Source organism: Triplophysa rosa, linkage group LG5, assembly GCF_024868665.1.
Source record: "Triplophysa rosa linkage group LG5, Trosa_1v2, whole genome shotgun sequence".
Lineage (NCBI taxonomy): Eukaryota > Metazoa > Chordata > Actinopteri > Cypriniformes > Nemacheilidae > Triplophysa > Triplophysa rosa.
In genome coordinates, this window is record NC_079894.1 from 24,884,135 (window position 1) to 24,896,785 (window position 12,651).

The 12,651-nt window shown below is 35.8% G+C and overlaps 1 protein-coding gene across 1 annotated transcript in view; it reads left to right on the forward strand.

Annotated features, from left to right (window-relative positions):
• Positions 1–2,285, forward strand: part of ncana (neurocan a) — a 41,649-nt gene extending 39,364 nt beyond the window's left edge. Inside the window, 1 exon segment of the mRNA XM_057335158.1 lies at positions 28–2,285. Within this exon segment, the coding sequence (XP_057191141.1) occupies positions 28–125 (98 nt within the window). The 3' untranslated portion in view covers positions 126–2,285.
• The last annotated feature ends 10,366 nt before the right edge of the window (positions 2,286–12,651 follow it).

Below are 12,651 nucleotides of genomic sequence, written 5' to 3' on the forward strand. Positions count from 1 at the left end.
TCATGCTTTCTCTCTGTCTCCTGACAGCACGACGATCCCTCCGTTACCGCCGGCAGCACCACAGATCTCACCGTGAGCATCGGCGACACAGGAGACATGGGTCTATTAACAGGGGGCGGGATTAAACCACAGGGGTGGAGTTAGAAGTGAAGGACGTCCCCTCTGACCCCTGTGACATCAGTTCCTGCGTTTGAAAAAAGGAAACCGTGATGGACAGAAACAATCGCTCCTCTAATCTCCTCCTCTTCAGACCACAGTTTTACTCTGTGATTTTACTTTTTTACTACCGTTAATGTTTATAGGTTTCATTAACCATTTGTTTTCGGAACGTTCTTTACTAACAACACGTCTTCATCTCAAGGGCCTTCAGAAGGTCACTTCGGTCATATGATGTTGAGCTGCAGGTTGATCTGATGTTAGTCTGGATGTGTAGGATGTTGGTGTTATGTCAAGATTTTTTAAGGATGTGGTCTCTGACATTCTTACCAGGTTGTGTCAAAAAAGAGCGACAATTACGCTTTTGAATGTTTTTAAAGGTTGACATCAGATGACGGCTTCCACAATTACTTGTGATCAGAACGTTAAAACACGGCCACTTTTTAGAAAGCTTGTGCTGTTGTTATTGAATTTAGATGTAATGTTTTAAAGTCAAGTCACACAACATTGTTGTCTTTATGGTCTATTGTTGCTGTCATTTGTGATTTCTTAGGTTGTTCCGTCTGAATTATTTTATACATTCTGCTCATTTGCATGTAAAACCACAGAAAGCAGAAAAAAAGTATTTAATTTTTCGTCTTGTTTTGCAAACACATTGGATCTGCTATCCTGTGTGATTTAAGATCAGCTATCTACAATTTACTGAATGTTCTACATTCACATAATCTATATTATGTATTTGGCAACACTGGGAAAAAGATTCTGTTAAAAAAACCAACATTTTCTGTCAGCTGAGAAATATACCGTAAAATAACATTTTTTTTCTTGTAAAATTATAGGATATAAGGATATATAATAAATGTTTTCCCCTTTTTTTGTAAATTAGCTTTCTTTTTCTGTAATTTTACAGTTTTCGACCGCATTTCAAAAATACATCAAAATCTGGGTAAAAAAACAGTAAAATTCTGTTTTTTTACATTTTACGTGGAAAATCTGTAAAAAAATAACAGGGAAAATTCAAACCTATGTGATCTGGCTGTTGCTAGCGCCATGAGAGATAGCTGATAGATTCCTGTCATGTTTGTGTTGTTTAAAATCATTTGTCGAGGTTTTGTTGCATATTTCTCATTCTCGGCTTTGAGAATAATAACAGTATGAAAGGTTTCATGTTTATCTGCAGACCCCGCTGAAGTGTGAAGACGATGCTGTGAGGGTGTATTTCACATGCCTCCCTTTAACCCCCGAAGTGCGTGTGGTTGTGTTTGTGTGCGCACTGTCACTGTTTTGTTTTTTAAAGGATGAGTCTCACAAGGGAAACAGTATTACCAAATATACTCTTTTCTTTATGATACAATATAAATTTCAGACAAAAAGTCTCCAAGTGGAAAAATCGAATTGAATTCACATATACTGTATGTGTAGAAAGAAAACGTTTAAAGGTTGTTGGCTTAAAATGTGAGCTGGATGAGTTCAAGAGGTTTCGGGATATCAGCGGTGCCTTTTACCACCTTTACAAGAGAAACGAAACCGAATCTCACACCCAGACAAACATTTGTTTTGTATAATTGTTCATTCCGATGCGTTTGGATGTGTTTTGTGTTAAACCAACGTAGAGTTTCTTCATTAATACAAGCGAGATGATTGAAGAGGATGAAAGTGGATCTCAATCTCTTTCTAATGTTTTATGGCTTCATTTGATCTTTGTTGCTGTTTTTTCTATTAAACTCAAAACCAACAGTAAAACTGATTGAAACATAACTGATGTTGTTTGAGGTCCTTTAAAGTCAGATCTTTAACACAAACAATGATCTTATTTTTCACACTAACTTTTTATCTTTTGTATGTCTTAACTGTAAACATTGCTGATGTACACCAATGTTCAGAAAATATGGGTAACACTTTACGGTAAGGGTACATGAATTCATGCATAAATTCATGCATGGACTAAACATTACTTCATGCATTAATACCTCATGAATTATCAGGAAGTAACACGAGTTCAAAGTCTTCCATTCATGACTTCACGGAAGAACAACATCTTAATTAAAACATTAACTAAGATGGGTACATCATCATGAATTATGCTTTATTACGCATGATCATGATATTTTCAATAAAGTATCCAAGTCTCCCAAATCATTGACTAAAAGTTTTATTTAAAATCCTGTCGTGACATTTTATTCATTTGTTTTCTACTAATTGTCTTTGTCATTGCAGTTTAGCCTACATTCACCGACCGTTAAGAAAAGTGATTATTGTAGCCTGCTTCAACTAGCCTTGCACATAAAATAATAGATATAAACATAGTTGATGACTAAAAATAATCATGACCCTAGAGTTTACTTTGAGAAGATGGTGGCATGACCCATGCACAAAATAAGTTTTTAGCCATAAGTATTGTTCGTGGGTAAGTTTTACCTGCTAGCAGTTTTAATGTCCCCTGATGGTTAAAGCAATATACAAAAACGTTTTTAAAAGGTTAGATCAGTATATCAATTATTGTAAGAAATAATGTTATTAAAACATGATTGTCTTGCCTGTAGGTAAATGCAGGTTATGCCTGTAGGTAAATGCAGATCCCAAAATTGACTAAACACTGCACATAGACTAGCACATGAATTCGGTTGACATCCAAATACTGTAGTTATCATTAAATAATCATTAGCTTATCATGACTTCATCATGTGTGTGGCCCCTCAACTGAAGTGGTGACTTGATCCTGTGAAACACTGATGAGCAATGTGTTATTAATGATGAGATTAACGTGAAATGACATGAATATAAACACAAAACTTCAAGCCTTTACATACGATGTACTGTGGACACAAATAGACGTTGATCTTAACTTTCACTGCTTTATTTTCAATTAGTATAACCCAGCCAATCAACATTAGTGACCGGTAAAACCTGAGCATGGATTCAGTACATATACAGGCACTTGAGGTTTATTTGTAAACTTTAAACGAAACCACAGAGCTGTTAAAGGTTTAACAAAAAAATAAAAAAGGCTTTCCCAAACAGCTTGGTTTCTTAAGGTGAAATAAACGCAGAACAATATAAAACACTAAACAAAACTAAACTGAACATGGAACAAACATACGGCAGTACACATACACTTTTTGTTCTTGTAAATGTCCAGTAAGGACCCATCATCTTTCTTTTTCAGAATGGCTGAAGCTGTAGGCTCTTGTTCACAAAAACCCCTGCAAGTTTCAGCAAACCTTTTCAGGCTGTCCTTTCTTTTAAAAGTGGACCTCAATGTATTAAAGAGATCTGGGTTAGCCGCTGCAAGTTCTGCAATTGGAGCCTGATACACAATAGTATTTCTATCTACCCCAAGCCTCGAATAAGCTTCAGATTTGCTGATGTGCTCCTTTTTAATCTTTTCCAATACCATGTTGTAGCGGCAGATGGAGTCGTCAGGTATGGAATTCCAAAAGTGACAATATTAAAAATAAATAAATACAAAAATAAATCCATGAAGAAATGTAAAAAAGCAAAAATAAATGAGTATTTATACTTTTATTTCCTTATTTATGCGTAATTATATATTTTTTCACGCTTATTTATTTTTTCATTTATTTATTTATACATTTATTTATTTCCACTTTTATTTATTTCCACATTTATTCATGTATGTATGTATTTATTCCTACATTTATTTATTTTTACATGTATTTATTTCTACATTTATTTATTTATGTATTTCTTTGTCTGTATGCTAATGAGTGGGGGCGTGTTTCACCTCAGACATTAGCAATCGATATCAGAGCGGCGGTGCTGAAGCTTTGAGGCCACACGGACACCTTGTGGTGTGACCAAACGAAACGAGGTTGACGAAGTTGCATAGAGAAGGCAATCTAGTCATTTANAATTCTGAAACAGTAATGTCCTCAAATCTATTTTACCCTCTTTAAGTCTGTCTCGGAGGAATTGTCGTTCCTCTTTTAGTACATCAACCCATTCTTTTAAGGTAGCAATCTCTCTTTTTTGGCCTTCAATGGTTTGTTTAGCCTCCTGCAAGGCTGTTTGCAGAGTGGGGGCTTCTGTAATGAATAAATACGTCATAATTACATATTGTTATGCAAATTTACACATTAAAATAAAAACGTTTTTATCTTTAGATAAATGGCAAAGTTATTAAAGAATCATAAAAGCACATGAAAAGCAATACTGAGATAAAACATCACATACTCAGTTCTGTTACATTAAGTTGACTGTGAAACATACTTAGCCATTTCTTTGGCCCTTTTTGCTGCAGAGGTCTGTGGAGTGTCGCCCAGAGGTGAAAGAACTGTAAAGTTTCAATGACAGATGAAAAATTATAATCCTGAGAAAAGGCAGGAACATTACATTCAACTCTTACAAGGTTTCATAGCAAAATTTCTATTAGTAAAAAGGACATTTTTATGTCACTTCTTTGAATATAAAAGTAAATATAAGTAAAAATTAATATTGTACTTATGCAAGTCACAGACCACACTGAATATAAAAATATACAGTATGTAAAATATACCCATCTCAGTATTCTTGGTCCTTGAAGATATCTTCTGTTGAATTTGTAGAGGCTTATGCACAAATAAGCCTGGGTAAGATTAGAGAGGACAACATATTTACAGAGGATATGGCTTTCATTAAATCATAATTTGTGGGTGGCACTGTGACACAGGGATGTAAACTCGTTGGGGTAGAAATTCATGCAATTACAACCATTGCTTTACACATAAATTAATATTTATAATTGACTGATTATTCACAGGTTATTGGTTACTTACTGAATCTTATCAATTTCATTAAACATTAATGCAAAATTTAGGATGGTAATAAATAAACCTACCTAAATTTAACACAGGCTACCATAATACTGAGAAACCACCTATGACTGTTAAACTTGTAAGCTAATAAACAACACTTTTCACATCAGAGACATGAAGTCAAACAATACTAAATGTTCTTTTCAACAGTTAATGATTGAAGCTCTTATTGGCAAGAAATGCCCTTATAGCAATGCTCTAGATTGCTACAAATAGAACTATTATTTTTGTCTCAATTTTTATAATACACTGAGAGACAAAAACGTACATTGAGCCTTGGGCACACACAAAAAAAGCTGACAAAATGATTTAGTAAGTTACCTTTTCCACCCTTCTTCACAGATTTCTGTGGCATATCTTGTGGAAACTGTTGCACAGATGGGTCTGGGTGGAAGATTGGAGAAAATGTGGAGAACGATATCAAAACAGCAACTTATAACATGCCTAATAAATTCATAATTTTATATTTTTTGGTGAGCAATATTTTTCGAGCCCCGCCTGGGACGGGAAGCGTTGTGTGTGGAGTTTGCATTGTCTCCCTGCGACAGCGTGGGTTAACTCCGGGTGCAAACTAAGACATGCCTGTTAGATAGATTGAGGATTGCAAATTGCCCCCTCCCCCCACTTTTGTATGGATCGACTTCTGTATAGAAAGTGTAGTGTATAGATCGACTAGTTCTCGCCATTAATATTGCCCTAGATGCTGGAATGGCGTTAAGAACGAAACAATCAATTTATATGTAAATATCAACACCATTTCTGTTGATGTCGTTGCTAAGCTATGTTTAGGGAAAAATAAATTTAAACTAAGTAAAAAGTCTACTTTTTGCATCCTTATTGTTATTAGACGGGCATTAAAGAAAGCAAACGTTAGCCAGACAATTACCCGGTAGAAGCCTGTTGCCTGGCTATTACGAACTTAAATTTGACAAAACTTAATGCATACACGTACATCAATATTGACACATTTGAGGTTGCCAGTCCACCTACCAATGTCATTCGCCTTTCTTTTGCCTCTTCGCATACCCACAGAGTCCATGTTAAGCTGCTATCACAATGTGAGCAAAGTATTCGTTACCTCGTCGATGTGTGACTTTGGATTTGGCGCACTCCTTTCCCTCTCCCGCATCCTCCTCGCAGCTTACTGGTTCATGTCGTATGACTGTAGAAGTTTTTCTCGTACCGATGCTCATTTCCAATAGGAACTCATTTGGTGCCTGAATTTCCCGTGTATTATCAAAGTAAGATATCTCTGTCAGTGTAAAGCGGGCTCCAAACAATTTAATGTCATTAAGAAATTTTACAACGTTTCTGTTTGGAAACATTATGTCTACTAGAGATGTGTCGATCGTGAGCGAGTAATGTCTCTCTCACCACGTGATTAGTCGCGCACGTCCAGGCCACAACTTGTACTGTCGAGCGATGTGGCGAAAGTATCAGAATGTAAAATTGTCTTGCTAAATATGAATCAAATAATAAATAAAAGATATTAATAATCCCATGGATGGCGATCAGTTTTGCACATGCGCGTGCGTCACTCAGACCACGTTGGCCGTATCCTGACCAATCAGGACCGAATTGGCGCTCAATTCCACAATCCCTACAAAAATGACGCAAGCTAAATTCCACTAACATAAAATCATGCATTTGGGGAAAAAAATATTGTCTTTAACGGAGGGAAAGCCAACCACGAAGAGGACAGTCAAATTAATTAAATGGTTACAGAAAAAGAAGCTGTTGAAAAAAAGAATGAGATGCAGGTTGTGTCAGAACAATATGAAGTTAAAGAAGAAAGACAACTCTGCAGACATCTACAGATGGTAAGTTCTGTGCATGGTTAAGTTGATACTGTACATGCATGCAATTTTGACAGACAATTAATAACGATTATGTTCAGCAGTTTGAACTTTGAAATAATTTGATGCTGTTATTTTTTCGGTACTGAATGCAAAGATTATAAGTTATATGCTCTCTAACATTTTCTAGCAAGAAAGTAGCTAGCTGTGGTAAAAGTTGTTTCACAAAGAAACCAATACAACAAAGTATACAACTTAAATGTGTATATTTAATATATACTACTTTTTATTATAATGTTATGTTTATATTATCATCCCTATACTCACTTTTTAATAGAGTGAGTATGGCATCACTCTGTATGCCAATTGCATTACACTGGTTCCCTTTACAAAAACCCAATAGGTTTTCATATACTTTGGCTTTTGAATTATCGAGAAAAAAAAGAGTTCTGTAATCAACAAAAATACTGCAGTATTTTTTTCCTAATAAATGTCAAGCCTTCAACAAACTTAAACATCATACAGTTTTACTGTATATTGAACTTATATAGAGGGTATGCATTGATGTCTTGAACATGTCGGAACACGCCCTGGGACACGCTTCCCTGGGTGGTAAAACACCCAGCAAAATGGCTGAGGCGAAACAAAGAAACCGGGGCTAAAACATGCAATTATTTGCTGAAATTATAAGCAGCTGGACTCAACAGCGATCCTTAAGACTTCCCAAGATATCAGGATATTCCTGGACACTGAAATGTTGCGCGAAATTGCTTTTCCTGATATTTGAGTGTTTTGCCACCCACTGGGGCGCGCTCCGTGTTCACGTGGTAAAGTAACAACATGTCCATACCCTTTATTTGCTCAACAAATATTCTTTTGTTCTTTGAAGGCTTAGTAGTCTGTATACATAATTAGTTTTTCATTTTGATTTCCTTAAGGGTATGCCGACACAATAGCCACAGAGGCAAAAAAACCACCAAGACTGTCCGATCAGGATCAATCTTTGAGAAGTCAAGATGCACCCTTTTTTCATGGATGATTTTTTTTTACAGGTAATCAAATCAGATAAGTAACTCAGTTGTACCTAGCATATCACACGCATCACTCTCTCTTTGTGTGTGTGTGTGTGTGTGTGTGTAGACATTGATTACACACATAGATTAACCCACAAAACCCTACAATATTTGGACCTCACTAAATAGAATGATTAGTAAAACTGGTAGGCATGCAGTGGAGGGTGGTGTCCAACAGTGGTCCATATATTGAGACACAACTTAGGTCAATGACAGACTCTGTACGTTTTTACTTAGTCTATAATATATCTATGCTTTCTGGACTGCTGTGTAAATGTTTATTATGTATATTTGATTATTTGTCAGGTTTTCTCAAGGCTTGCGAATAAGGCAGGTTGATATGAAGGCAGATGGCATAGCTAAAAGCTCAGCAACACTGACAAAGATGGCATCCTGTTTAAGAAGAGTGTGCAGACATGCAATGAGGCAATATGAAAATAAAACAGGGAAACGCCTTTGAGGTGAAATGGAGTCTGTGGTCATCGACGAGAGCAACTTCCGCCATAAACGAAAGGTATGCTGTAAGGATTAAGATGAAACTATCTTGTTTTGTTTGTCCCAGTTTTCATTTTGCCTGCTCAAATACAAATAGTAAGCTGAACAGACTTGGGGCCCTATTTTTGTGTGCCTTGAATCAAATGGATAGAAGCTAATTTGTGTTTTTGGTTTTATCAACATTAGTTATGTTTCAAATTATTAAATAAATATATATATAAAATGTCACTGTGCTTGTAATTGGCCATAGAAATGCATTATGCCAATATGAAAATAGTCCTTAGGGTCAGTCTATATGACTAATATGATATCGATGGTGAATTAAAGTGTCAGATGTTAAAAAAAGGTTGTTTTTACAGTATGCTCGTGGGAGAATATCCAACACCTGGAGATGCAAAAAGTGGGTTTTTGGAATGCTTGGAGTGAAAGAACATCATAGAAGACCTATCCTGAGGCTTGTGAAGAAACGGTCCCGCCACCATCTGAATCCTGTAGTGTTGAAGCATGTGAGGCCTGGCACATTAATCATTAGTGATGAGTGGAGAGCATATAGGGGTGCTCTCACCAATTTTGGCTACAGGCATTTTACAGTAAATCATTCAAGGTGGTTTGTAGATCCTGTTAGTGGAGCTCACACTCAGCACTTGGAGAGGGCATGGTTAACATACAAATCGATAATTTGGCGATTGAGGGGAAACCGAACTGCCAAGCTTTTGAAAGAGCATCTTGCAGTGATAGAATGGACCTACTGGCTTGGAAACAAGCACAAGAAAGGATTACTTGGTCGTTTATTGAAGGACATTCGGTATCAGTTCCCCTGTTAGTTTCCCTGTTATCCTAAAGAAAAAAGATGATGGGTCCTTACTGGACATTTACAAGAACTAAAGTGTATGTGTACTGCCGTATGTTTGTTCCATGTTCAGTTTAGTTTTGTTTAGTGTTTTATATTGTTCTGCGTTTATTTCACCTTAAGAAACCAAGCTGTTTGGGAAAGCCTTTTTTATTTTTTTGTTAAACCTTTAACAGCTCTGTGGTTTCGTTTAAAGTTTACAAATAAACCTCAAGTGCCTGTATATGTACTGAATCCATGCTCAGGTTTTACCGGTCACTAATGTTGATTGGCTGGGTTATACTAATTGAAAATAAAGCAGTGAAAGTTAAGATCAACGTCTATTTGTGTCCACAGTACATCGTATGTAAAGGCTTGAAGTTTTGTGTTTATATTCATGTCATTTCACGTTAATCTCATCATTAATAACATATTGCTCATCAGTGTTTCACAGGATCAAGTCACCACTTCAGTTGAGGGGCCACACACATGATGAAGTCATGATAAGCTAATGATTATTTAATGATAACTACAGTATTTGGATGTCAACAGAATTCATGTGCTAGTCTATGTGCAGTGTTTAGTCAATTTTGGGATCTGCATTTACCTACAGGCATAATCTGCATTTACCTACAGGCAAGACATAATCATGTTTTAATAACATTATTTCTTACAATAATTGATATACTGATCTAACCTTTTAAAAACGTTTTTGTATATTGCTTTAACCATCAGGGGACATTAAAACTGCTAGCAGGTAAAACTTACCCACGAACAATACTTATGGCTAAAAACTTATTTTGTGCATGGGTCATGCCACCATCTTCTCAAAGTAAACTCTAGGGTCATGATTATTTTTAGTCATCAACTATGTTTATATCTATTATTTTATGTGCAAGGCTAGTTGAAGCAGGCTACAATAATCACTTTTCTTAACGGTCGGTGAATGTAGGCTAAACTTCAATGACAAAGACAATTAGTAGAAAACAAATGAATAAAATGTCACGACAGGATTTTAAATAACACTTTTAGTCAATGATTGGGAGACTTTGATACTTTATTGAAAATATCATGATCATGCGTAATAAAGCATAATTCATGATGATGTACCCATCTTAGTTAATGTTTTAATTAAGATGTTGTTCTTCTGTGAAGTCATGAATGGAAGACTTTGAACTCGTGTTACTTCCTGATAATTCATGAGGTATTAATGCATCAAGTAATGTTTAGTCCATGCATGAATTTATGCATGAATTCATGATAATTCATGTACCCTTACCGTAAAGTGTTACCAAAATATGTTTTTCATGTGACGTTGCATGTCACGCTGGTGATGTGAGAGGATGACTGGGTGTTGCTAGGCAGATGCTGAGTTTTTGGTTGCTAGGGTGTTTTGTCTAAATGTGGCTGCTTACAGTGTAGATAGTTTTGGGGATGAAGATCTTGACTTCATTAGAGAAGATCTCTCTCACGTACCTTCTCGGGATCAGTTCCACATTTATGGAATGATCTGCCCGCTGCTACAAGATCAGTAGATTCTGTAGCCATCTTTAAGAATCGTCTGAAAACACATCTCTTCTGTCAACACCTGACCAGTTCTGACTTCTATCTCTTTTCTACTCTTTCAAAAAAGTTTTAAAAACGTAGCTCTTTTTATTGCACTTATGCTTTTTGTTGTCCTTATGTTGTTCCAATTGCTTCCATTGTTTCCCTCATCTGTAAGTCGCTTTGGATAAAAGCGTCTGCTAAATGTAATGTAAATGTAAGAGATGTCAACAATGTGTCAAACTGAGCTCTGATTTGTCAAGTCTGCAAACAAACATCAATATTATTGAAAATCGCGTTATGAACTCAAATATTTCTTATCAAATTTACCCAAATTCTGATTATTTTACCTCTACAATCTGCATTCATTTTACACCATGATGTGTCACATATTAAGAAAAAATTATAAAGCATAAACGTTCAGCACAAATATTAACACTCTTTTAAAGGGTGCCATGTGTAAACTCCTCAGTTGTGTTTTCATATAATCTTCATTTCACATTGTGTACAATTTTGAAAATTTTACACATATATGTTTATGAAATCATTGCAGTGTAGTGCAGTTCATCACACGTTTCATCTGTCTGTCTGATATAAAGCGGGTGAAAGATCACCGGGCTGACCGCTATCAGACTTGTATGATGTAATCTCCAGAATTGTCAGAAATTAGACATGACAAAGACATGTGAAAGATAACATCACATTAATCTTTCATCTCAGTATTGCAATGTTATAAATATCTGTCCCTCGGGTGAACCTGTGCCCCGGCGTTCCGTTTGGAGCCTGACAGAACGAGTGAATTTCACAAGAGAGATATGAAGGTTCAAGGCAGGCAAAGAGCACCAGCACAGATATCATCCTCTACCAAAGAAAAAACACAAAACTATTGACGCACGTTTGAAATATATTTTTGTCATAGAACACATGATTGTAAAAAACTAACGTGTACAAAAAAAATGGATGAATCTCATGAACGTTGTTGGGAACACAAAGTTGATCATGTGAGGCAATTCTGTCTTTTGATTTCATTTTGTTAGCTTTGTGACCTGAACATGAGATTCAACCAATCAAATATGTTACTAATGTAGGCCCGGTTTCACAGACGAGGCTTATGGCTAGTCCCAGACTAAAATGAATGTTTGACATGTCTTAACTGAATATAACTTGCCCAGAAATATCTTAAAATATGTTAGTGCCATTGTTTTGGCTCAAGATGCACACCAGTAATGTATTCTTCTAAGGCATTTTTATAAAAGCGACATAAATATCTTAATTCAACTAAGGCATAGTCCTGGCTTAAGCTAAACCGTGTCTGTGAAACCGGGCCGTAAAGTAATTCTGAAACACAATCTACTACACACATTACAACACAGGCTGAAGTCATCACATACACAAACCGTGTCTAAGGACACACATGTGCCAGAGTCCAGATTTACTGACATTTCACTCAATGACTCATTTACTGTCAAATGATAAGCCATGAGTGCACAGATTGACATCAGTTTAAAGTGTTTCACACAAATAAACCACTTTAAACAAAAATAAAGGACAAATTCTGAGCAGGATTGCACCAGGATGGAAATGTTGTTTTTATGTCCAATAACCAATATTAAAATAAAAAATATAGATTGTGTTCAATTTCTACTGAAATGTCTGAATAGTTTCAGTCCTGCATTGTGTATATATGTGCCTATACGTTAAAGGGATAGTTCACCCAAAAATGAAAATTCTGTCATCATTTATTCACCCTCAGATTGGTTCAAACCTGTATACATTTCTTTGTTCTGTTGAACACAAAGAAAGATATTTGGAAGAATGTTAGCAATTTTTAGTTCTGGGACATCATTGACTACCATAGTAGGAAAAAAATAGTGTATGTTTTGTTCTGTTGAACACAAAATTAGATATTTAAAGAATTTAGGAAATTATTTTAGGAAATTCAG